The sequence below is a fragment of the Monodelphis domestica genome, chromosome 1 (genome assembly GCF_027887165.1).
Source record: "Monodelphis domestica isolate mMonDom1 chromosome 1, mMonDom1.pri, whole genome shotgun sequence".
Classification (NCBI taxonomy): domain Eukaryota; kingdom Metazoa; phylum Chordata; class Mammalia; order Didelphimorphia; family Didelphidae; genus Monodelphis; species Monodelphis domestica.
This window is the reverse complement of record NC_077227.1, coordinates 374131319-374159236: the sequence shown is the minus strand read 5'-3', so window position 1 is coordinate 374159236 and position 27918 is coordinate 374131319. Positions and strand designations below refer to the sequence as shown.

General features: G+C 39.7%; 1 protein-coding gene across 3 annotated transcripts in view; it reads left to right on the top strand.

Moving 5' to 3' along the window:
* Positions 1–27918, top strand: part of SLIT3 (slit guidance ligand 3) — an 821799-nt gene that overhangs the window by 734944 nt on the left and 58937 nt on the right. For all 3 annotated transcript variants that reach the window (XM_001380272.4, XM_056811560.1, XM_007473987.3), the window contains 6 exons: positions 4025–4093; positions 5447–5518; positions 6257–6328; positions 18966–19037; positions 20582–20745; positions 23749–23873. In XM_001380272.4, coding sequence (XP_001380309.1) covers positions 4025–4093; positions 5447–5518; positions 6257–6328; positions 18966–19037; positions 20582–20745; positions 23749–23873 — 574 coding nt within the window. The remainder of the gene's footprint in view (positions 1–4024; positions 4094–5446; positions 5519–6256; positions 6329–18965; positions 19038–20581; positions 20746–23748; positions 23874–27918) is intronic.

Below are 27918 nucleotides of genomic sequence, written 5' to 3'. Positions count from 1 at the left end.
AAACTCCAGACAGAGATTTTGTGGAATTTCTTTTGTCAGAGAAGCAGGATAGGGTCAGGAAGACCTATATTTGTATCCTGGCTTGGATATTTAGGAGCTGTGTGACCATAAATAATGACTTCATACCTCATCCTCAGGTTCCTGAGCTTTACATAGTAGACCTGTGAGTTCTCTGGTAAAAAGAACTTTCAGGTGAGGAAACTCAGACTATTAATATAAATTGGCATCTTCTCTACACTTCACACTTTTATAGAATCACTTATGGCACTGGGACATTAAGTGCCTTGCCTAGTATCACACGACAAATATGTAACAGATGTAGGACTCAAATCTGGTCAAGCCGCTTCCACATTACAACTTTCCCTATTATGGTTTTGATATATTAAGGAATAGCATAAGAAATTAAATGAGAATTTGGGGTGAGTTTTGCAGAAGTCACAGGTGACAGACAAAGGCCAGCAGATGACACAGAAAATGTTTGGGAATTCAGAAATGCATAAAATAGATGTATAGTATTGCATAAAATTCACATTTTATCTTTTAATGCCATAAATACACACAATTGCTTTTTTAAAGGGAAAATAAATAAAAAGTTAAAGTTTAAAGTAGGGACATTAATGCATTGCTGGTGGAGTTGTGAACTGATCCAACCATTCTGGAGGGCAATTTGGAACTATGCCCAAAGGGTGCTAAAAGACTGTCTGCCCTTTGATCCAGCCATAGCACTGCTGGGTTTGTACCCCAAAGAGATAATAAGGAAAAAGACTTGTACAAAAATATTCATGGCTGCGCTCTTTGTGGTGGCCAAAAATTGGAAAACGAGGGGATGCCCTTCAATTGGGGAATGGCTGAACAATTGTGGTATATGTTGGTGATGGAATACTATTGTGCAAAAAGGAATAATAAAGTGGAGGAATTCCATGGGGACTGGAACAACCTCCAGGAAGTGATGCAGAGCGAGAGGAGCAGAACCAGGAGAACATTGTACACAGAGACTAATACACTGTGGTACTATCGAACGTAATAGACTTCTCCATTAGTGGCGGTGTAATGTCCCTGAACAATCTGCAGGGATCTAGGAGAAAAAACACTATTCATAAGCAGAGGACAAACTGTGGGAGTGGAAACACCGAGGAAAAGCAACTGCTTGACTACAGCGGTTGAGGGGACATGACAGAGGAGAGACTCTAAACGCACACTCTGATGCAAATACTAACAACATGGCAATGGGTTCAAATCAAGAACACATGTGATACCCCGTGGAATCACGCATCGGCTAGGGGGGGGGGGAGGAAAAGAAAATGATCTTTGTCTCTAATGAATAATGCTTGGAAATGATCAAATAAAATATTATTTTAAAAAAAAGTTAAAGTTTGCAAAAAGAAGGTGAAAGCCAGCAGATGACACTTAAAGGCTAGAAATGTAGAGATATCTTTAAAATCAGATCCTATAAATAATATCTTTAATAATAAATTAATAAATAAATAAAAATAAATATCTTTAATAATAAATAAATATCTTTAAAATCAGATCCTATAAATACCTCATAAAAGAAAAAGAAAAAATTCAGACTTCTCTGATATGAATGGAGGACCAAAAAATTTTACATGGATTTTCTAGATTCCAGGGGCACTGTACTCCTAACCCCCCAAATGTGAAATGGATACCTGTGTATTATAACAACAAATATTATGATGTTTTATACTTATTAATAATATCATATGAAAATATAATAATAATATCATCAATGCTACTTCCCAAGATTGATGTAATGATGAAATGAGATTTGAGGTGAAAGAGAAAAATGAGATAATAAATGTTTTAAAGCACTTCAGAATGCTATACAAATGTCTGTTGTTTCCAGCATCTAACAACAAATTCATCAAAGATATCCCCAGTCATAATTATTAGTTATTATGGTTAAGCATAATCAGTGGACAAGACTTCCCTGGACTCCAGTGTCCTGCCCTTACCTGTTGCTGCTGAGATGAAAAAGAACAAGCCAAATCTCTTTCTGACACATCTATAATCCACTGGAGCACTAGGTGGCAGAGTAGATAAAGTACAGACCTAAGAGCTGGGAAGACTCTTCACGAATTCAAATCTGGCCTCAGATACCAGCTTTGTGACCCTCAGCAAGTCACTTAATCATTTTTGCCTCTTTTTCTTCATCTATAAAATGAGCTGGAGAAAGAAATGGCAAGCCACTCTAGCATCTTTGCCAAGAAAGCCCCAACTGGAGTCCTGAAGAGTCAGACCCAACTGAAATGATTCAACAATGTTTACTGCCTCCAATTAGGTAACACAATGGAAGAGGAGAATGGGAAGAGAGAAAATATACCTGTGTGTATGGCTGTCTGACATTATGTTCAGTCACTTCCTGGCTGAATGCAGACTTCTTAATGGTAGTTCTTTGGTAGCTAGTCTACCTAGGTGAAATGCACCCATAGTTTGCTCTTTAGCACCCACGTGGCTTATTTATCCCACTTGATGCTTCTAATCCTTCCCTAACATGACACCTTGCACCCTCCCTCCTCTAAGCCACTTCCCAATAAAGCTTTATCTCCCTAACTGGAAGAATTCAGTAGCAAAGTCTCTCAGATGTTCTCCTCCGAGCAGCCCCACTCCCATAGCTTTCAGCTTTGTTCTGTCCAAAGGACCAAAGCCCTAGGAAGCCACACCTACACAAAATGTCTAAGCCTTTCAATAAATCTGTATCCTGAGAAACAACTCAATATCTGTACCACTGGCCATGTACCATTTCAATCCATTAAAAAAAACATAGAAAAGCCTATTTTTAACCCACTATTTAAATTGTAGCTAAAATAGTCAGGCAGCAGAATGACTATTTTATATTTATATTTATATGACTATTTTATATTTCTATTTATTTTTATATATAGACTTTATTAAGCTCTTATTATTTGTAAAACACTTTTCTAAGAATTAAGAATAGGAATACAAATTGAAGGGAAGTTCTTTCTCTCAAAGAGCCTACTTCTGAAGGTGGGGGTGGAAGAGAAGAGAGGAGAGAGGAAAGGAGGGGAGAGGAGAGGAGAGAAGAGAGGAGAGAAGAGAATAGAAGAGGAGAGGAGAGAAAGAGAGATAGTCAGCCTAGGAAGATGGTAAAAGTCTGGTGTTTGGCCTGGAAAGGAATGAAACTTGAATGGCTGAGGTTCTGAGAGGAAGGTAACCATCAGCCTCAAACCTGTTGTGGGGTTCAGGGATGTCTACTCCAAGCATGTGAAGCCTTCCCCCTGCAGAATGGGCAGATGAGAACAGTTTGGAGCTTTAGAGCTTGGTCAGGCATCAAAGACAAGGTCATCCATCGCATCCTGGGCCATCACTAATCATCTTGACTTTTGACTTGCCACTGGACTTCAGTGACAGGGAGGGTGACTGCCTCACATCCATTTCATGCCCAAGTCCAGAAATCACCTCTTGATGTCATTAGTCCTCTTCAAAAACAAAAGCCAAACAACCTGTATCAGAGACAAGACTTGATCACAGGTCTTCCTTACTCTAAATGGAATCCTTTGTCCCCTGTGCCTCACAGTCTTCCTCCGGCAACCATAACTACACATAATGTCCCAGATTTTGGAATAGCAATCTCAGCTGACAGTAAGGGGGACATTTTAAAAATCCTTTTTTTCCTTCCAAGTGTGTATTGTATGTCCTTGAACACTATTTTGTTGTCCCTGAAAGAAAGTATAGTATATTTTTTTCTTTTATAGTCGAGCTTTGCAGACTAATCCTAGGAAGCCCAGGTTAGCACTGGGCAAAGTAGGGGCCTTGAAAAATGGAACTCACATGTTCCCCTGTGAAAAGAAACAACCTTGGGCTCAAAAAGTTGGAGTCTTTTTCCCCCCATCTTCCCATAAATCTTGCCTCTTTGCCTTATTTCCATTCATAATACATGGGGAACAGAGCCTCATGTCTCAGGAGTCCTTGCCTGAAAGTCTGTGTGTGTATGTGTTTGTGTGATTTAGTTCCCTTTACTGTGTGTGTTGTTGTTTTTTTCCAGATACCTGGAAGGAAACCATTTAACAACTGTACCTAAAGAGCTGTCCACCCTCAGACACCTGACACTAATGTAAGGGGCCTGGGGCTGGGTGGCTACTACATCAGATTCTTATTTCCCCCCTGGTGCTGGGAGGTTAGCTCAGTGGGCCCCATGCTTGGTGTGATGGAGCCTGCCACAGAGTTTTGCCCCTATCTCACTATAAGGGCCCAGTTACATGCCAGCAGGACGTGGCAGGTTTCAAATATCTTAACCCTGGGTAGTCTGCTTATTCCTGCCCCCCTTTCCTTCCAAGCACATAGCCTAAACTGGGAATGGGAAGAATCTGTCTTGAACTGAGTTCACTCTCTCAATAAGTAACCAGGCCTGGACTGCCTCTCTGAAGATACACAAGACTCTTTGAGTGAAGATCTGAGTTGCCCTGTGCTGAGCCGGAGAAATCTGGGTTGGCTTGTTATGAGGTACCAAGAAGCCCATAAACTAGTTGTGGTGCTTATTACTAAATGTCCTTGTTGCCCCTTGAACCTCCAACGGCCCCAACAAAGATAGGACGTTCAGGACGGTCACCTTGAGGGAGAAGAGGAGGTTCTCCTCCGCCAGGGCGCCCCCTCCCCTGCCCCCATGAAATGACCTGTGGACAAGTGAGACCGGAAAAGAATCAGTCATTCAATAATAAAAGGCACTTTTCGAGCACCTACTATGTGCAAGGAATTGGGGATATAGATACAAAGAACTCAACAACCCCTACCTTCAAGGGACTTACATTCTAATGGAGGAGACAACAGGTTTGTGTATATGTGTATGTGTATACACATGTATATTACAATGTACATTTATGTTTGTATATATACATACATGTATATATGTGATTGATATATACATATGTGTGTGTACTTGCCTCCCCCATCAGAATCTAAGCTCCTTATGGGAATATGTGTTTCCATATATACATACATATATTTACATAGATACCATAATACATATTACATACATGCAACAAAAATACATATATTTGTGCTTATATATGTATACTTGTATGAGGGCAGGACCCCTAGCTTTCCTCACTCATCTGTCTATCAGTATCAGCTTCCTCAAGACCAATTATTGCCATTTCACCAAATAACCATTACACTTATATATATGTGACAAATATAATGAAAATAAATATAAATGCATACAAACCATCAAATACAAAGTATGGGAGGGAGGCATTGACAGTTGAGGGGAACATGAATTGGGGGACTAGGAAATGGCGAGGTCCTGGGCCATAAACGATATTTGAAAGCTGCATATAATGAGAGCACACAGAAGTGGCCTTTCGCCACAGTGAGCTGCACTGAGAGGGGGAAACTGAGGCCATCAGACATTCCCGGTCCATTGAGCCAAGGGTAGCTGTGACTCTTCTGTTGTCCGTTTCTTCTCTAGTGACTTGAGCAATAACAGCATCAGCGTCCTGGCCAATTACACCTTCAGCAACATGACTCAGCTCTCCACACTGTAAGTAGCACAACCAACTAGCGTTCGTCTCCAAGCTTGTGGCCCTTCACCCCATCTCTGCCTCACCCCCACATCCCTACACCCCAATGCAGACACAAGATCTATCGCTAATGGCCACACGCCGTGGGCAGTTATTCAAGGCAGTTCAAGTCCACAGAGATTTATTAGCACCTTCTTTGTGGCGAGGGTGCTAGGTGCTCGGAATACAAATATACAAGATGAGAATTGTCCCTGCCCTTGAGCAGCTTATGTTCTACCCAGGCAAACAACTTGAACTTAGCGATGCTAATGGGCCTATGCCTTGAAAAACTCTTGTCCATGTCCCTGTCCTTGGGGATCCACCCAAACTCTGGTCCTTCCTCTTTTCTCCTCTCAAGACTATAAGTGGCCTCTCCATCATTTCAGTGGAGGGGAGCTGGGTCCTATAATCCACAGAGGAGAACATCCGTATATCTGTAATCGTTTTGTAATTCCTCTTATTTAGTGGAGGAGTTTTCTACCTACAGTGAATTTTCCAGTCTGATGACACTTTGTTCAAGCCACTTTTATTACAGTCAGTTTTGCATGCTTTGAGTGCGCACCGCTTGGAGGCGGAGACAGCGAGTCCCAGAGACTTACCCAAGGAGGGAGTGGACTTGGTATACAGCCTTGGTGACACCTAGCCCACATAGTCTGCACCTTACCCACGGCTACTCATGAAACAGCAGGCTGTGACAGTCGGGTCTTTTCCTTCCTCAGCATCTTGAGCTACAACCAGCTGCGCTGCATTCCAATCCATGCCTTCAATGGCCTGCGGTCTCTTCGAGTGTTGTGAGTATGCCCTAGCCAGCTAAGGAGGGGAGGTGACATTTGGTTCATCTGACTGTGTGGTTACAAGCCGGGGAATAATTTTATTTCATTCCTCACCCTGGTAGCCTGGTGTCTCCCAATATAAACTGACTATTTTCAGAAAGAGGTGCAAGGGCCTCCTTGTCAGCTAGCCTGGGTTAGCCTAAAGGAAAGAATCTTATATCAAAACCCAACTTAGGAGTAGGAAAAATTAGGTGGCCACTCTAGCTCCTAATATCAATCACTACCTCCTTTTCTTTAAACCCTTACCTTCTATCATAGAATCAATACTATATATCGGTTCCAAGGCAGAAGAGTGGCAAAAGCTAGGCAATGGGGGTCAAGTGACTTGCCCAGGGTCACACAGCTGGGAAGTGGCTGAGGCCAGATGTAAACCCAGGACTCCTCATCCCTGAGCTCTCAATCCACTGAGACATCTAACTGCCCCCCATTTTTTTTACTACATACACATGTTATTCTGATTGTCTAAATACACCCACATGAGCTATTATAACTGTCCACACACATGCATGAACTATTTTGACCACACATGCATACATATACATACACATGTGCGCACACACACTATCCAAATCTTATTAATAATAATAAATAATGCCAGGCCTAGAGATGGGAGGTCCTGGGTTCAAATCTGGCCTCAGACACTTCCTAGCTGTGTGACCCTGGGCAAGTCACTTGACCCCCATTGCCTAGCCCTTACCACTCTTCTGCCTTGGAACCAGTAAACAGTATTGATTTCAAGACAGAAGGTAAGGGTTTAAAAAATAAATTATTGATAACAATAATAAATAATAATAACTATAATTTTCATAGCACTTTAAAGTTTCCTAAGAAATATACATGTATTATCTCACTTGAGCCTCAAAAGAACCCTTGCCATTATTGACTCCATTTCACAGATGATGAAACTAAGACAAATGACACAGCTGAAAGTATTAGAATTCTAACTCAGATCTTCCTGACTCCAAGTCAAGTGCTCCATCCACTGTGACACCCTAGCTACCTATTATTGTGATTATTTATTAGGCCTATTATCATTGTGTGTCTTCTTATATTAGATTCATATTGTTCAGAACAGCTTAGTGGCACTTCCCTACCTCCAAACCTGTTAACCAGCTGCCCACTCTAGCCGGTACACGATGACATTAGTGAAATGGATCCCCAGTAGCTGTGCCCATTCAGGAGCCTCCAGATTGATATGATTTATTGCAGCCCACAAAACTCTGGTGTCAGCTACTACTCCCGCCACATGTCATCTGCGTTGTTATTAAAAATCAATTCTCCAGAGGAGAAGAAGTGCCCAGGACTGACAGTGTGCAATCTGTTATTGTCACTTATTTATTATCCACGTTCTCAGGAGACTTTCAGAAAAGAAAACATCAGCAAAACAATTTCCCCATTTCCAGCTTAACACAAAGGGAGAAAGGTACATCTTGTTGGCCAGAGCTGAGCCAGAGTTCTCTCCCTCCCTCCCTCCGTCCGTCCATCCCTTCCTCCTGCTCCTTATTTCTGACCTTCTTCCTACTTGCCACTTCTTCAAGTGGCTTCGATGCTGTCAGCTGAGCCCCACCAGATTTGGATAGAGTGTGTGCATGTGTGTGTGCATGTGTAAGTACATGTATGTATGTGTGGTCAAATAGTTCATGCATGTATGTGGACAATCAAAAATAACTCATGTGGGGGTCAGAATAACTCATTGTGTGTGTGTAGGTGTGTGGACAGTCACCCCAGTGTGCATGGTTCATTCCCATCCCACCCTTGTCAGTGGATATTCTTGTGTCCCTATAGCTGCTGCCCACCTGAGACTTTTTAGCAACATCATCCCAGAGGCAGAAAACTGTTTGACCTGGAAGGGATTTTAGAGTCCCTAATTTTATAGATAAAGAATCTGAGGCCCAGAGAGAAGAAATGATTTGCCAGAGGTCCAGGAGTCTATTGTTATTGTTAAGTTTTTTCATTCATGTCCCACTCTTTATATTTGAGGTTTTCTTGGCAAAGATCCTGGAGTGATTTGCCATTTGCTTCTCCAGTTCATTTTACAAATGAGAAAATTGAGGGAAATAGAGTTCAGTGACTTGCACAAGGTCACACAAGCTAGTAAGTGTCTGAGATTGAAACTGAACTCAGGTCTTCCTGACACCAAGTCTGGCACTCAATCCACTGCATCACCTAACTGCTCCTCACATACTTATATAGAGTACTCATCACAGCAGATATTATCAAAGCATTTTAAAGTTTACAAACAGTTTTACATCATTTTACTCATTTGATTCTCAGAACAACTCTATGAGGTAAGCACTATTGGCATAATTATCCCCATTTTACAGATGAGGAAACTGAAGCTTAGATGAATTGACTTTCGAAACCACAGGCACCTTTCTAGGAAATATTGGAGATCAGATTTGGATCCATGGTCACCCACTTGGAACTTCCATTGCTCTTCCTTCTTCAACACAACACCTTGCCCATTGTGGTCAATATTTTAGTTTATTCTCATTTGTGAGGCTCTTAGAAGATGGATGCACTTTAAAATTAAACATACTCATTCTTATAATATGGAGAGGACTGAACCTGCATCATCCTGGAGCATCTTAGGTAAGACAGGTGGAGCAATGAAGTGGATTTGGAGTTCAAATCACACCTCAAATACTTACTTGACTGTGTAGTTCCAGACAAGTCACTTCACTTTTCTGTTTTATCTCTAAAAACAAGGAATTGGACTCCATGGCCTCTAATCATTAGTATAGGAAACTCTCAAAAGAGGAAACTCTCACTAGCAATGCAGATAAACACTTTTCCCGTAACTCCTAGACTTTGAGAGTTACCTAAAACAATAATAGATAAAGTGCCTAGAGTCAAACAGCTAATATATATCAGAGGCAGAACTTGAACCCAGGTCTTCTTGGTTCTGCAGCTGGCTCTCTATCCACTGTGCCAGACTGTCCTTGAAATGAAGTCAATACCCAGAAAGCAGTCCTGTTGAAAATAAACACAGCAGTACATACATTGATTTTGGCCAGGGAGCTGTAAGGTAAGTGAGAGGGAGGAAATGAATGTTGATTGTCCAAACCGGTCTCAAAAATTGTACTTGTAAGACTATTGGAATCCCTTTATGATCCTGTTGTTGAGAGGCAGGGCTAGCCGCTGCATCAGTAGCTACACTAGCTGTTATTTCAGCTTCTTGGTATCTAGAACTGTTATGTTTGGAAGATAGGTGAGTATATCCAGAAACTTAATTATGTGATGACCTGCCAGTGTCTGCCCCTACCAGCTTCTGGCTGGCATCCCCCCAAGGGCATATTCTAGGGCTACGATTGTATCCCATCCCTCACACCTCTTTTAGACCCTCCAGCTCTTCCCTGGGTTTCTGGGTTTCATTATACACACAGATGATCTCATAAGCACCTGAGCAATATCATCCTGGAGCCTCTTAGGTGGGGCAGTGGAGAGAGCTTTGGACTTGGGGTTCACACCTTAAATGCGTTCTCACTGTGTAGCCCCAGGCAAGTCACTTCATTTTTCTGTTTCCTTATCTCTAAAAGGAAGGAATGGGACTCTGTGGCCCCTAAGATCCCTCCCAACTCTAAAACAATGAGACTAGGGCCACTATAGACACCAGATTTCTGACTGGCTGTGGTAGGATTGCCTTCTGTCAAAAGATGAACCTTAACTGAACCCTGAATTTCCCTAACTTGCCCAGAGTCAGGCAGAAGCAGAGAAAAGGCAAATAAGTGCTAAGAGCAGAGTCAAAAAAATTCAAATTCAGCCTCACATGCTTATTAGCTGCATGACCCTGAGCAAGTCACTCAACCCTGTTTGCCTCAATGTCTTCACGTCTAAAATGAGCTGGAGAAGAAAATGGCAAACCACTCTGGGATCTCTGCCAAAAAGCCCCAAATGGAGCCACCAAAAGTCAGACATGCCTGAGCAACAAACGTCCTAAGGACCTAGAAAGAGTCCTGCTTTGCTCAGAGGAAGGAGTACACAGGACTGAAGAGAATAAATTAGATTCCCAGAACCTGTCCTTGTTTTGACTTGTTGGCTTTTGCTTAGTGCTGGGTTTTTGAAATGTAGGATTTCTTCTTTGGGGAAATGGGGGACCAAGAAAAGAGGGAGGTGGTAAGGAGAGGAGAGAATCTGCTGACTGCGCAGTTCTGGGCAGCTTTGTGCCCATGAATTACAATCTGTTACTCTGTAGAAAGTTTATAGAGTTCTCTGCAGCAGAGCTAATATATGGGTGTGTAAGGGAGAGAAGTCCCAGCCCCAAAAGCTACCTTGGGGTCATTCGGTGTTTTTAAATTAGTACTGCCTGTTCCCCTCCAGGGGCCCAGGTCTCATTCCGAAATGATTAACAGTGTGGCTGAAGTTCATTTGCAAAACAGTGAGGAGCCTTGAAGCCATCTGAGTAAATGGCATGGAAGGGCCTGTATGATCCATAAATAATCAGATGAATTGGGGAATAAATGGCTCCTATAAAAGCAGTTAGAAGCGTCCCCACCCTGGCCTCCTCCTCCTCTGTAATAGCCACCAGCTCCTGGACAGTCGGTGAATAAGTGGACCCAGCCACCTTTTCTGTCACATTTACTTTGCACAAAGATTGTTGCCTGGGATGGAAGGAAGTTTGAAGGAAAGTGTATTGATGCTGCTACATCCCTTGGAAACTCTGCACTGGTGAAGAGAAGTTCAGCAAAGCCATTGCCTTGAGATGAGATGATAACCTTTCCAAATGTATTTTTATATTCATGAATAAATCATAGGCAAAGGAGCAGCTCCATGGCTCAGTGGACAGAGACTGACCTAGAGAGAGGGGGCCCTGGTTTCAAATGTCATCCCAGACTCTTCCTAGCTATGTGGCCCTGGCCAAGTCAGTTACCCCGCCCTCATCACTCTTCTGCCTTGGAACCAATATTTAGTATTGATTCTAAGACAGTAAGGATTAAAAAAAACATTTGTCATAGGCAAAGACCAAATGCAATTTTATGTGGCTTAAAGAAAAAAGATGGCAAGTTCATCAGATATTGTCATGTTTATCGTTCTGCTGTCAAGGATAATGGTTTGTTTTAACTGAAAACATTCGTACTTTATTAAAGTGATTAGTGCATGGATGCTTGTTTTTAATTCATTTCTATAATTGAATGTACTTATTGAGGGTTACTACGTTTGAAATGAGCTAAAGAAGGAAAAAAGTCATTAGCGCCTATTATTAAGAACTTTAATCATTATAATCAGTGGTGGGTAGTGCCTGCCCACCAATACATGAAAAATGTGTTTGAAATTCCTTAAATGTATCTGAATTTTCACAGATATGACCTATGTTCACCCATTGCTTTCATAATCAGGGTATACACATTCTTATTTAAACTGCACATGATTAATGCTTCACCAAAGGACTCACTAAAAGGAAATTCAGATTTAAGAATGTGCTAATTGTTCTTCCTGCTGAGACTCTTCAGCCCCTGGCTATAAGGTAGTTACACCATATACAAGTATGAATGCATAAACATCTTTCAGATGTCTGTACTGATAAAGGGTAGAAGAGGAAAGGGGGCAAAACAAGGAACGTTATCGAAAAATAATTTCTGGTTCCCTTTGTAATACAGTCAGAGAGATCCACTCAAACACGGAGGTGAATCTGAGTCTTACGTGCAATCACACACAAATACAATACCTGAAATACTGTGTTCAGTTCAATATGCCACATCCCAGAAACAACTCTGATAAATTGAAATACATACAGAGGAGGGCAACCAGGTCACTGAGAGAGCTGGAGAACACGCTCTACAAGGATCAGTTGAAGGACCTAGGGATTTCTAGGCTGGGGAAGAGAAGACTTACGGGGCTCAGGGCAGTTATCTTCAGATATTTGAAGAACTGTCACATAGAAGAAGGATTAGACTTGTGCTGTTGGCATCAAAGAACAAAATAAGGAGCGGTGGTTGAGAATTATAGACGGTAATAAACTTTTGCTCAGTGTAAGAACAAATCTAACAGTGAAAGCTATGAAAAAGTAAAATGGGCTAACTTGGAAAGCAATGAGTTCCCCAGAACCGTAGATATTTAGGTAGAGGCTGTATGACATTTGTCTGAAAAACTGAAAAAGAAGTTTGTTTTCGAGTATAGATTGACGTAGATGTTCCCTAAGGTCCTTGACAATTCTGAAATGTTAATTTTCACATGCATGGTGTCCACTCACCTATATGACCGGTCCCAGACCATTCCTGGCTAAATCCATCATCAGTGCCAGAGAACCAGCTGCAAGATAAAGATTAGAAGTTTTCTTATATTATTATGGATAGTATACAAAGAAAATAAACCACTGGATATTGTCAATAATTAATTTTTTAAGTATCTCACAGTTTTAACCTTAATGTGGAGAAATAAGAGGTGATCTCTTCTCTCCAGATTGGACAGCTCCAAACCAAAAGCATGTAGATTGTCATTCAGCTTCTGAGAATCTCCAGGGAAGAGATTCTGCCATTTTCATTACCATTTGTACCTCTCTTAATGGATTCCATCATTGCAGTAACCCTTTTAGCTACTATTATAGATTCATATTGAGCTTGACACTAACTAAAACCTCCAGATCTTTTTATTTATTTTATTTTATCATCATGCAAAACACACTTCTATATTGGTCATTGTGGTAAGAGTACACTTATATATAACCAAAAAAAACCCAAAAACTGTAAATACACTGATGTGAAAGATAATATTCTTTGATCCACATCCATCTGACTCTAGCAATTCTTTCTCTGAAGGTGGATAACATTCCCCATCATGAGTCCTTGAGGATTGTCCCAGATCATTGCTTTGCTGAGAGTAACCAAGTTTTCACAGTTGATCATCATACAATATTGCTGTTACTATGTACAATGTTCTCTCTCAGTCTGCTTATTTCACTCTGCATCAGTTCATGCAGATATTTCCAGGTTTTTTCTTGCTTATCATTTCTTATAACAATAGAATTCCATTACAAACATGTACCAGAATTCGTTCAGCTATTCTCCAACTGATAGAAATTCCCTCAATTTCCAGTTCTTTACTACCACAAAAAGGACTGCTATAAATATTTTTGTACAAGTAAGTCATTCCTCCATTTTTATATCTCCTTGGGATGCAAACCCAGGAGTGGTATTACCAGATCAAAGGGTATGCACAGTTTTATAGCCCTTTGAGCATGGTTCCAAATTGCATTCCAGAATGATTGTCAGCTCACAACTACACCAGCAATGCATTAGTGTCTCAATTTTGCCACATCCCCTCCAATATTTACCACCTTCCTTTACTGTCATGTTGGTCAATCTGATAAATGTGAGGTGTTACCCTAGCATTGTTTTAATTTGCATTTCTCCAATCAAATTTAAAACATTTTATATGATTATTGATAGCTTTGATGTCTTCATCTGAAAATTGCTTATTCATATCCTTTGACCATTTGTCATTTGAAATGGCTTGTATTCTTATAAATTTGACTTAGTTGTCAATAAATTTGAGAAATCTGACCTTTGTCAGAAAAATTTGCTCTAAAAAATTTTCCTAGTTTGTTGTTTCCCTCCTAATCTTGGTTATATTCATTTTCTTTGTACAAAAGCTTTTAAATGTAATGTAAACAAAATTATTCATTTTATATCTTATAATGCCCAAATATTTCCCCCTTTTTTGGTCATAAAATCTTCCCTTCTCCAAAGATCTCTGAGATCTGTTTCCCTAATTTACTTATGGCATCACTCTTTATATCTAAATTATATACCCATTTTGACCTCATTTTCTATAGGGTGTGAAATACTAGTCTATACCTAATTTCTGCCATACTGTTTTCCAATTTCCCAGCAGTTTTTTTGTTAACAGTGAGTTTTTATTCCAAAAGCTGAGATCTTTGGGTTTAGTGAACACTAGGTTGCTAAGGTCATTTACCCCTGTATATTGGATAGCCAATCTAGTGTTCAACCATTTAATTTCTTAGCCAGTCCCAGACTGTTTTTAATGATTACTGCTTTATAGTACAGTTTGAAATCTGGTCCTGCTAGACCATCTTCCTTCACATTTTTTCCATTAATTCCCTTAATATTCTTGACCTTTTGTTCTTCCAGATGAATTTTATAATTTTTTCTAGAACTATAAAATATTTGATAGTTTGTTTGGTATGGTACTGAGTAAGTTAATTTAGGTAGAATTGTCATTTTTATTATATTAGCTCTGCCTATCCATGAGCAATTAACATTTTTCCAATTGTATAGATCTGATGATTTGTGTGAAAAGTTTTTGTGTAATTGTATTCAAATAATTCCTGTGTTTGTCTTGGCAAATAGATTCCCAGATTTTTTATATTGTCTAGAGTTATTTTAAATGGAATTTTTCTTTCTATCTCTTGCTGCTGAACTTTGTTGGTAATATATAGAAATGATGACGATTTATGTGGGTTTATTTTATATCTTGCAACTTTGCTAAAGTTATTATTTCAACTAATTTTAGTTGATTCTCTAGAATTCTATAAATATACCATCACATCATCTGCAGAGTGATAGTTCAGTTTCCTCATTGCCTAATTTAATTATTTCCATTTCTTTTTCTTTTCTTATTGACAAAGTTAGCATTTCTAATATGATATTAAATACTATTGGCAATAATGAGTATCCTTACTTCACTCTTGATCATATTGGGAAGGACTCTTTCTTAACCCTATCCAAGATGATAATTGATTATGGTTTTAGATAGATACTACTTGCCATTTTAAGGAATTACCCATTTATTCCTATGCTTTCTAGTATTTTTAATAGGAATAGGTATCATATTTTCTCAAAGACTTTTTCTACATCTATTGAGATGATCGTGTAATTTCTATTAGTTTGGTAATGATATGGTTGGTTGTTAGATCTTTTTTACAGAAAAAAAAATTGTTTTCTAGCTATATCTCCTCTTCTTATATTGGTGAATTTGATTTTTTTATCCTATTGTAGGAATTCAAGTTATATTTATCCCTATTAAATTTCATCATTTTGGACATGTTATGATTTCATAACTTTTCTAGATCTTTTTAGTTCCTTATTCTGGAATCTGATGTGTTAACCATCCCCTAGCTTTATGTCTCCTGCAAATTTCATAAGATTTTGGTTTCAAGATTTTTCCTGACACAAGGAAGGTGTTAGCTGCTAGTATAAACATCAGGGCTTTGTGTAGAGGTGGGAAAGTGGAGTTGAACCATATATACACTGCTGTCACTGCATAGTAGCTTTCTGCCCAGTTTGGGAGAGCTAATGGAATTTGTAACTTTCATAAATCTGATGAAATTCAATGTATTTTTAGTAAGTATTAACTGTGTTCAAACTATTGTTTGTTCTAGGTCCTCAGGGAGATACAAAGATTTAATAACCCTTTTGGAGTCCAGAATCTAGCCATGGGGTATAGACATGCAAATAAATGTACAAAATAGAATGTGAGAACTGTAGGATAGAGGCACAGGCTACTATGAAGTTCAAAAGAATGAAAGATCATTTTTAGGGAAGAACTTTTTTTTAGCATTTTTAGGTCAAAGTTTCATGAAAGGTGTAAAATTTGAGTTGAATCCGAGAGCATGAGTAGAATTTGTTTAATGCCATCTTATTTTGGTTGATAGTGTTTGTTTTATATCACATTCATTTCCAAAGCTATTCTTTCCTTACCTTTTGTAAAGCACTTGGCAAACCTTGAAGATATGTATATACATATATGTTTTATATGTATATACAAGTATAAATTATATATATATTATTTACATATTATTATTATAGCAAAGATTTAAAATCCATCAATAAATATTTATTAAGGACCTTCTATGTGCCAGGTACTGTACTAAGTGCTAGAGATACAGAAAGAAGGTAAAAGTCAGTCCCTGTCCTCAAGGAGCTCACAGGATAATGGAAAAAGAAAGAGGAAATTAAATATGTCAGCAAAAATAACCCAACATATTGACTGTGTATGACAACATATCTAATGTCCTGTATTCATTTTCTCCCACTCTACAGTAAAAGGAGGGAGGTATATTTTCTTAGCTCTTTTGGGAGCTAACTTTGTTCATAAGTTCAAAACTATTCAGTTTGAGGCTTTGGTTCTTTTTGTTTGCAATGTTGTACTCATTGTATATTTATTTTCCTGGTTCTGATTTCTTCAGTCTTTTAATTCTTTTAAGACTCAAATGGTTTCTCTGAATTCCCCACATTCTTACCTTCCAGGAAGGTTCCACTGCATTCATATACAAGTATTTGTATAGCGAAGGGTTGTATTTCAACAAATACAGTGTAAGAAAATCAACAAATATTTATCAGACATCTGCTACATACAAGATGCTGTGCTAGATCCTGGGAGCACAAAGACAAAAATAAAGCAGTCCCTGCCCTCAAAGACCTTTCATTTTACTAATAGGATATAGTGTCAGTCACTTAGACAGATAAAATGCTGGTCTTGGAGTCAAGATAGCCTAAGTTCAAATCCTGCCTTAGACATTCCTAAATGAGTGATCTTTGGTGGGTCATGTTCTTTCAGCCTAAGTTTCTTCATCTGTAAAATGGGGCTGATAATAGCACCCACCTTATAGGGCTGTTACAAGGAACAAATGAAATAATATAGATATAGCATTTTATAAACCTTAGAGCACTATCTAAATGTTAGCTTGGTAAGGATACGAAGTATTCAGCAGCTATTAAGAACCAACTATATGCCAAGTACTATTCTAGGTGCTAGGAAAACAAATATAAAAAATGAAACTACCCCCACTCTTAAGGAGCCCCCTTTCATTCTAATGGAGGAGACAACAAGGACATATATAAATGTGTGCAGAATAAATATAAAACAAAGTACTAAAATACAAGAAGTTTGAGAGGGTGCTTAAGAAATCGGGAAAGGCTTCATATGGTGCATCAGCAGCATCTTAAAGGAAAGAGGAAGCTGACAAGATGGAAATGAGAAGAAAAGCCTGGGGAACAGTCAGTGCAAAGCCAAAGAGACCGAAGATTTGAAGCTGTGTTAGGAACCAAAAGAAGCCAATGTGACTGGGTCACAGTGTGTAGGAGCAAGAGTAATGTCCATTGAGTCTGGAAAGATAGGTTGGGACCAGGTTATAAATGACTTTAAAAGCTAAACAAGAACTTACATTTATTTATTCCTAGAGGCAATAGGGAGACCCTGGAGTTTATCAAATAGGAAAACTACATGCTCAGATCTCTACTTTTTAAAAAATATTTTATTTTTTGCTATTTAAACCAGTTTTAATATTCATTTTAAAAAAATTTTAGTCCCAAATTCTCTCTCTCCTCCTCTTTTCTCTCCCCTCTCCCTGAGAAAGCAAGCAATTTAGTGTATATATATGAATATATATTCATGCAAAACACATTTCCATATTAGCCATATGAAAGAAAATCCAAGGGAAGGAAGGAAGGAAGGATAAGAAAGAAAGGAAAAGTTTGAAATGTGTGCTTTGATTTGCATTCCGACTAGATAAATTCTTTCACTGGAAGTGGATAACATTTTTTATCATAAATTGTCTTGGATCACTGTGTTGCTGAGAATAGCTAGGTTGTTCTCAGTTCCTCATCTTTATAGTATTGCTGTTTCTCCATAAAAATGTTCTCCTGGAACATTGTACACAGAGACTGATACATTATTGCACAATGGAATATAATAGACTTCTCTATTAGCAGCAATGCAATGATCCAGGATGCTATCCACATCCAGAGGAAGAACTGTGGGAGCAGAAACACAGAAGAAAAACTTAGGATTGATCATGTAGCACGATCGGGATGTGATTAGGGTTTTGATGTTAAAAGATCACTCTACCCCAAATATGAATAACACAGAAATAGGCTTTCAACAATGATACGTGTATAACCCAAAAGAAGTGCTTGTGGGCTCTGGGAAGGGAGGAGGAAGAAGGAAGAGGAGGGTGATCATGAATCATGTAACCATGGAAAAAATATTCTAAATTTTAAAAAAGAGAAAAGGAAAAAAATGTTCTCCTGGTTCTGCTCACTTTCCCTGGTATCAATTCATAAAAACTCAGATCTCCACTTAAGAGAAAGCACTCTGGTAGCAGCAGAAGGAGAGTGCTGAGCCAGGCTGTTTCAGTAGTCTCAGTGGGAGTTGATGAGGGCTTGAACTAAGGTAGTAGCTGAATAGAGAGAGAAGGGATGTGAGAGATGTTGGGGTGATACAAAAATAGTAAGATCTGGCAACTGATGAGATGTGTAGGGTGAAGAAGGGTGAGGCATTTAATAAGTCTGAGGTTACGAGTCAGGGCGATTGAAAGAATAGTGCCTTAACAAAAATAGCAAAATTCAGAAGTCAAGTAAATAAAAAGTATGTCCAAAGTTACACAAGTTCTTTCAAGAGGTCCGACATGTTCAGTCAGGCCTGTGAGGATCAGGAAAGGTCTCATGCAGGCAGTTGCACTGTGTTATGAATCAAATGAGGGATTCTGTGATGTGGATATGAAGGAGCAATGCATCAGTACAAAAGTAAAGAGGTGGGAAATAGGATTTTTGGTATAAATAACAGACAACAGATGCAGACGGGATGGATGGCATTCCAGGATGTTGGATTTTCATGTTTCAATTTATCCCTTCTCCAGAACTCTTCATGGCAATGACATTTCCAGTGTTCCTGAGGGCTCATTTAATGACCTGACCTCTCTTTCCCATCTGTAAGTACACTCCCCCTTCCCTTACTCCTTTTCTCCCTTCCCCCTCCCCTGGCTTCCCCAGATGCACACACCACTCACCCACATATACACATACTTTAGAATTAGTTTATCTTACTGAATGAATGCATTGAGTCCACTTCCAGGCTGTTGGCTTACACACTCATATTTAATTTTGCTAAACTGAAAGGAATCAATAAGTGCCTTGTTGAATACTCGCCATGTCATTGTTTTACAACCTTTAGTCTGATGGAGCTAATGTGGTTATAAGTGCACCAAAGGCCCCAGTCTATGACTTTTTGAGAAATGTGCTTGGGGAAAATGTCTGTGATTAATGAGCCTCATTTTTTTTTTGGTGAGGTACACTCCAGGATTCTCCTATCTTGGCCCAGTCTTATTGTCTGCTTTTTTTCATGACCTCCATGAGGACAGCTCCCCAGGGAAGTTCAAGCATTCAGATTTGGCCCATCTATAGACTGGTCCCTCAGCCTCCTTTACCCAAGATTATGGTGTCAGAGGTCTCAGAAAGAAAACTCTCCATCTGGACCTTCCTTTCATTTCACCTTATCTAGAGTCAGAAACATCTTAGATGCTTTCTGGCTCCAATATCCTATGACTCCATGAATAAATTTAGTGGGTTTTTTAAATTGTGAAGCAATATTTCTTCTCAGAAATAAAAGAATGAATTTTTCAAGTCCTCAGCTTCATGGCTAATTTTGTGAACCTTGGAAATGTATGATTGTGGCAGCTAAGAATCAGGGAAGGATAATACTGCTGATTACTCTCTTCCCAAAATTAGAAGGGCTTCTGCATACTTTTTCTTGGTTTTCCACACTTTCTCTCTGCCTCTATGAGGTAGAGAATTGTTAGGTGTTTATGAAGTTGTTTTTTCGGTTTTGTTTATTTTTTAAAGAAATATTGAGATCCTATATACATGAAGTCTCACAACAAGCAATGGCAAAATAAGGAGCAAAACCTAGATTCCATGATAGCTACCACAAGATTTCTCTCCATTAGACAGCACTAAACATCTTAATTTTTAAAGTTTGGGCTAGTCCTTTGGGAAATGGCATTTGAGTGTTTCTAGAACTCCCTAGGAAGTTCTGACCTGTTCTATAGTAGAGTCTCCGCTGCAGAATGAATTCCCCTCCAAACACATCAAATATGGAGGAAAGACTGATGCCTAGATTAGCTGAGGTTCAAAATAGCTTCCTGGTAATGAGGTGATCAGAACTGTAAAGAGAGGAAGAGAATTCCATTAAGTATGGGGAAGGCAGTTTTCCCAAGGAGAAGAGCAAAGGTTCTAGGACGGAAAGGTCATCAGGCAGCCTGGCCTAGGTGGGGCCAAAGTGTCTAAGAATTCTGCAGCTTCGTTTCTTCACTGATCACTGCTCCAACCTCCTAATGATTTGCCCTCTTGAGCAGCTAAAAGCACATCAGCATATAGTAAGAGGAGCTAACATTGAGTTGACTCCTAAAAGATGAGATGTGTACCAAGAAGTTTGAAGTCAGGAGAAGCCTAACAGCTGATATGAATGCTTCTTCAGAGCCCTGGGAACCAACCCCCTGCACTGTGACTGCAGCCTACGATGGCTTTCGGAGTGGGTGAAGGCAGGCTACAAGGAGCCAGGAATTGCCCGGTGCAGCAGCCCTGACCATATGGCAGACAGGCTCTTGTTGACAACACCTACCCACCGCTTCCAGTGTAAAGGTAGGAGGGGCTCCAGAGACCAAATTGCAGACTTGGCCCTCCTTAGGGACTATATGTTTTCCTTCTCTAGCCATCCTCTTCCTTACATGTCTTCTATCCTTCCTCTAGAATCCCCAAACTGGACATCTGGCCCATGCGTGTCTTCATAAGCCTTTCAGTTCCTTAGGGCAGAGAAGGATCTTCCTAGACATTGAAATTCATCCTGAAATACATTTATCTTTCTCCTCATCCTTCTACTTAACCTTCCCCTTCCTTAACATTCTCCTTCAAGTTCCTCCTCAAAATTAAAAAAAAAAGAGAGAGAGAGAGAGAGAACTCCTTGGGGCTTTTAGAGAAAGGAGTTGTCTAGGTATATTTCCAGGGAGTCATCATGGCCACATATATCTTGTCACGTCCCAGCTCGTGGCAAAAATTCCAGGCCTTTCTGATTATCTCCTCATCTCTCAAGTTGATGAGTCAAATGTGTTTCTTAACATTTTTCTCCCTTCGTATTTTTACAAAACCTTCAGTACCTCCCCTGACCAAACAATCTTTATGAACTGGAGAGAATAAAAGAAAAAGAAAAAAGACTAGGGTGGGGAAAGAACAGCAAACATAAATATATGTCACTGTCGTGGTGGTTTTTTTTTCCTAAAAAAAAAAAAAAGATATTTTTCTCTTCAAATGGAAGAAATTCTCCAATCTATCTATGTCCTTGCATACCTGTCCCCAGTGTCCCAAATGTGGCTGAGATGACAGCCAGACTCTCTCTATTCATCTTTTTCAAGGAGAATTTTACATTGCCCTTTTCCATATAATTTGTTTTAACTGAAATAGAAGGAAAGACACTTTGTTGTCAATAAAATACATTGGGATTCAGGAGGCCTCCGCTCAGACCAAGTGAGGAGGAGACTCACCAGCGGCCCTGACCCCTGCTCAAGTTTGGAAAAGTTGCATTGATTTTTATTTTGTAGAAAGCTCATTTTTCATTCCCCTATCTGCACCTAGAGCCTCTGAGGCCCAGAACCACAGAGACTAACTAGAATTAAGAAGTCATAGACAGAGAAGAGCCATTGATCCCAAGTTTAAAATCAGATTTGCCAGTCACGTCTTTACCTGAGAATGTCAGACAAGCATTATGCCTGATCCCAGCCCAGAATCTATGCCCTTCTTGATAGCCTCTTCTTCTGCCTTGCCCTCAATTAATAATAATAAAAAGAACTAACATTTATATGGCATTTTAAGGTTTTCTAAGTGGGTTACACATATCACCTAATTTGACCCTCACAACTGTGTGAGGCAGGTGCTATTATTAGCATCTTCATTTTACAGATAAGAAAACCGAGGCAGAGAGAGATTTAATGACTTGTCCCTGGTCACAGCACTAGTAAATATCTGAGGCAAAATTCAAACTTGGTTCATTCTGACCTAAGTCCACCACTTTCAACACTTAACCACCCAGCTTCCAAGAAATGGAAGAAATTAATTGAGATAATTCCTTTAAAACTCTAGAATTGTTTAAAGTTCTCTTACACTAATGATACCTCTTTTCAACCTTTTTTTTCCAAATCATAATTTGCTGTATCCATAATATGTTAACTGCTCTGTTAAGAGATAGCACTGTGCAAGGCAGAGGGTGGGCAAACTACAGCCTGGAGCGCCAAATGGGCCTGTGCCTGTTTTTGCATAGTGCTTGAGCTCAGAATGATTTTTTGCATTCTTAAATATAATAAATATTTATTTGAAAATGTAAAAAGTAGGGGGCAGCTGGATGGCTCAGTGGATTGAGAGCCAGGCCTAGAGATGGGAGGTCCTAGGTTCAAATCTGGCCTCAGACACTTCCCAGCTGTGTGACCCTGGGCAAGTCACTTGACCCCCATTGCCTAGCCAATACACAGTATTGACTCCAAGACGGAAGGTAAGGGTTAAAAAAAAATTTTTTTTAATTTAAAAAGTTGTCTTCATTCCCTGGACATACAAAAACATCTTTGGGGCTTGGATTTTGCCCGTAGACCACTGTTTGCCCACTCCTGCTGATGTGGGCAGAGAGCTAGATGGGAAATCAGGAAGAAGTCAATTTAAATCCCACCAGCCTTTGATAGTTGTATATTGTTGGACAGGTGACTTAACTTATCTCAGCCTGAGTTTCCTCATCTATCAATTGGACTGTAAATTGGAAAGAATTGCACTCATAGCCTTCAAGGTCCACTTCTACTCTAAATTTCATCTCTAGATATTTATGCACAATTTAAAGAGATCCATTTAGCTCCTCCTGGATCATACAGCATTGATCGCTTGTTGTCTTTTGACCTCAAAGAGGATCAAAATGATATCACTATGTTGGGGTCAATGTAGAGTGCGTCCAACTGTGGCTGATGAGATGGATATGAACTCCAAAGGCACAAATAGCAGAGGTAGGTCCCCCAAAGCCATCGTGGATCCTGAGAGTTTGCCAGGGCAGTGAGCACTGTTCTTGTGGGGTACACACCTACGGCCCCTCCCTCTGACTGCCTTCCAGCATCAGCTAACTAGGCCTACCACAGTCTGGCCAAAGCTAATGGCGTGAGGGCGGGGGAGGGACAATAGCGGGAGCCTGGGAGGTCCAAGGTGGGGGAAATCAGGAGCCAGCACGGGAGGGAGCAGATGGAGGCCAGGCCCAGAATTTCCTGCAACATGAAAAGATGCACAGAGTGTTTCTAATTACAGTGTATTGTTTGCAGATTAGCACTGAAATCAGATCAGACTAATTACAGTAATTGATTTGACTGCAGAAGTGTTTTGAATGATTTCCCACTGTGATTGTTTCATCATCAAGCAGCAACTGAATTAATGGAAACTTTCCTGGGGAGGACTATACTTCCTGAATACAACCAGGCTGCTTGTGAGGGACTAACACTGGGCCTACATGTTAGCTGAAAGGGGGTGGGGAGATGCAACAAGGCAGGACAGAGATTGGGACAGGAGGAAAAAGGGATTCTGAAATCCTTTGGAGATGCTGAATACTTTGTGACTTTGGCTTCCCAGGCCCAGTGGACATCAGCATTGCAGCCAAGTGTGACCCCTGCCTCTCTGGTCCATGCAAGAACAATGGGACCTGCAGCAAGGATCCAGTGGAACTATACCGTTGTTCCTGCCCCTATGGCTACAAGGTATCACCACAACTGACTCTTCCCATTTTCCTCCTCATCGCTACCCAAAAACATACGTCTCATTTCCCCATGACCTTCTCTTTACTGCCCCAAACCCAGTGGAATGCGCTTTCATCCCACCCTCAAGTTTCCATGATAAATCTGGATAATTCAAATCCACAGATAACTTCAAAACCTCATTTTAACCATTTTAATTCAGCTTCATTCAACCCAGACTTAGCCACCTATACTTAAACCCCGGAAACAGAAAATGCACAAAATAGAGGGGTCTGTATTTCATGGCCTTGCCTTTACCTATCCCCTATTCTCTAGATGCCAGATAATAAGAAAGAAATTAGAAATCATCAATAAGAAAAAGAAATAGTCATGATAACTAACATTTATAAAGTACTTTAAGGTTCTTAAAGTATTTTTTCTCATCTGGGCTTCAAATATTTATTGATTGATTATTGACTGAAGTACATACTGCAATTTTGCTGATGAGGAAGTTAAGATTTGAAGAGGTCTGATGACTTGCCCAAGGTCTCACAGTGAGTAAGAGTCAGAATTGAGATGTGAACTCTAGGTTTTCCTGACTCCAAGACCAGTACTCTACTCCCTGTGTCACATATCCTTCCAAAAAGGAGAAAAAAGAAAGGCTATCATATGGAAGAGGGATTAGACTTGTTCTTGTTGGCCCAAGAGGAAAGAACTACTATAGAGGCAATGGATAGAAGTGGCAAAGCAGTAAACCGAGACTTGATATAAAGAAAATGTCCTAACAGTTAAGACTGCACCCAAAAGTGAGATAGATGACATCAGGAAGTAGTGAGGTCACCAAAAGTCTTCAAGCATAGATTATATGACCATTCATCAGGTATGTGCTAGAGAGCATTCTTTTTGAGGCATGAGCAATAAAAATGTAAGTTATTAGTAATGTCATATTATTATATAACTCTTTATACCTCCATAACTCCTATCACTCAATACCTTGCACACAGTAATTAAATGCTGATGATGGCTTGATCTTCACAATAATTCTATTAGGAAGAAAAATATGATGATAATAGTGGTGGTGGTGGTGGTGGTGATGATGATGATGATGATGGCAACTAGCATTCCTATAGTGCTTTAAGGCTGGCAAAGCACTTTACAAATATTCTCTCATCTTATCGTCACCATGACCCTAGGAGGTAGATTCTATTATTGTCCCCATTTTACAGGTGAGGAAAGTGAAGCAAGCAGAGGTCAAGTGACTTACCCAGAGTTCCACAGCTAGTATCTGAGGCAAGATTTTTTTTCAAGTCTATTGGACTCCAAACCTAGCATTCTATCCAGCATATTACCTAGTTCCCTCTCTAATGCAATTCCATTGATAATATTAATAATAATTTTTTGACATTTATGAAAATATGGTGTAGAGTTTATAGGTTGGAATCTTATTTAACTGTTTTTCTTTTTTAAAAGAGAAGGCTAGCAGCTTTCAAATAGGGATATTTTTATTCATTGTTTATTTTCCTAGTATGTATCACAGTGCCTAGTACATACTAGGAGGTCAATCAATACTTATTGATTGGGGCAGCTCAGTGGCTCCATGGATAGAGAGCTATACTTTGAGACAGAGGGTCATGAGTTCAAGTTTGATCTCAAACACTTCCTAGCTGTATGATCCTAGGCAAGTCACTTAACCCCAGTTGTCTAGTCCTTACCACTCTTCTGTCTTAGAACCAATATTCAGTGTCAATTTTGTAAGATTTAAATTAATATCCAATAACTCCAAGTATTATATTTTATAAAGGTTATTAATAATCACTTGAAGTAGAAGGAAAATAAACTAAAAGAAATAGAAGTTCAAACCTAATTATCTAACAAAAATAGGACCATATGAGTAAGTTCTTCTGCCTGCCCAAAAGTCCGCTCCCACAACTGTGGTCAGGAGAAAAGAGAGAGGGGCGGGGTCACACAAAACTTTATTGCCAAAACCTAAGGACATAACATGAGAACACAAGTGGGATGCTGGGATTTACAGTTCTGGGGAACAGATCCTAATTACAGAATTCTAAGGCAGGAGGCCAGGATTTTGAAAAAAATAGTTATTGATAGATTATAGGAGGCAGCATATATCTGGAAATAACTAATGTAAAAAAAAGAGCTTTCAATAAAGCCTATTTTCAAAGGAAATTGAGGAAATTAGAAGATAAAGAGGTTAAGTGGCTTGCCCAATGTCACACAAGTCGCTGGCAGAGAGGTTTTTAAAATGCAGGTCTTCTGTCCCAGTGCCCTTTCAATAGCTTCACATTGCCTCCCCAGGTAGTCAGCTTCAAAACACTAGGCTCCAGGACTACCTCTTTGGAATAAAGAGGCCACATTGAATAAGTGTAGTTTTGGACATTCTAACAGCACACAAAGCAGAATAAGGAGAGAGGCATGGGTACATACACACACACAGAGAAAGTCATCAGAACCAACCTCCTAATTTTACAGATAAAAAATGAGGCACAAAAATTTTAAGTGACTTGCCCAAGGTCACACACAGGTAGCAAGTGTCTAAGGTATAATTTGAACTTTCTTGGCTAGCCCCTACACCATGCTTTCCCAGACTATTTTTTGCCAACAATCCAAATTAAGTCTAGAAAAATACCTGACATTCTTCTCCATACCCACTGCCACATGAGGCTGCTTATATAGAAATGATCTCTCAAACAATGATCAATTAACTCTCTATACTCTCAAAAATATATGGTCCTGGTGTGGGTATGACTCACTGGAGGAGCAGAGACTGGTGGCAGAAGTAGATTCTCAGAACAACCCTTGGAAGTAGGTGCTACTATTATCACTATTTTAGAGTTAGTAAACTGAGGCAGTCAGAAGTTAAGAGACTTGCCCAGGGTTACCCAGCTAGTAAATGTTTGAAGCCCTATTTAAACTCATTTTCCTAATTTTAGACTTGGTACTACCTAGCTTACTCTAAAGTTCCTAAAAGTGTGATCTGGGAACCTATAGGGATCCCTAAGGCCCTTTCAGGGAGTCCACAAGATGAAAACTACTTTCATAATAATTGTTGTGTTGTTGGTTTGAGTCAGGTCTGGCTCTTTGTGATACCATTTGGGGTTTTCTTGGCAAAGATACTGGAGCATTTTGCCATTTCCTTCATTTTACATTTGAGGAAACTAAGACAAGCTAAGTGACTTGCCCAGGGTCATATAACTAGTAAGAGTCTGAGGTTAAATTTAAACTCAAGTCTTCCTCACTCTAAGCTAATTATACTCTATCCACTGCCCTTCCAAAATAACACTAATTTCTAATATAAATATGAATAGTTATAACCCACATAAAAAAATCTCCTTGGAATCCTCAATAATTTTTAAAGAGTGTAAAGAGGAACTGAAGCCAAAGAGTTTGAGAATTTCCACTTTAGCATAAGGAAGATGAAGTAGGTAATCTTTAAGGCCCCTCTCAGCCCTAACATTTTATGATTCTGTGAAATTTTGACCAAGGGTTTGGCTATGATCCTGAATATTCCTATACAATGGAAACACATGCATCATCTATTTCATGATCTCCAATAAACTCCAGCTGCCCAGAATTGCCCACTTGGCCTTGTGCTTCTCTCATTGGGCTTCACCCTGAGCCCCAAACTCTTCCACTTCTTCCTCAAACATCTCCTCCAAAACTGGACCCCATTGTGGAAGCATTGAGCATCCAAGAGGTCTACAAACGAAACTGGGATGAACTGAAATACGGGCCAAGGGACCCCACCAAGTCGCTTTCCCAAAAGTGGAAGAAGTGTTTCTTATCAATGAGTTTAGGGCCCACTGCAGTCCTAAGGACACAACTCCTTTGGCAGTTAGGCAAGCAATCCCTAGCTGATGGTATAAGAGTGCCACCTATTGGTCTTGGCTGGAGGTCTAAATTGGGATGAGATAACAAACCAATGACATCCCTTTGAACTGGATGGGAATTCCCATGCCAACCATTATTGCCCTAAGCAAGCTACCCACAGTGTCCTGACCCATGTTGCTTTACATATTTGGCTATTAATGGTTGGATCGATTAATTAATTACT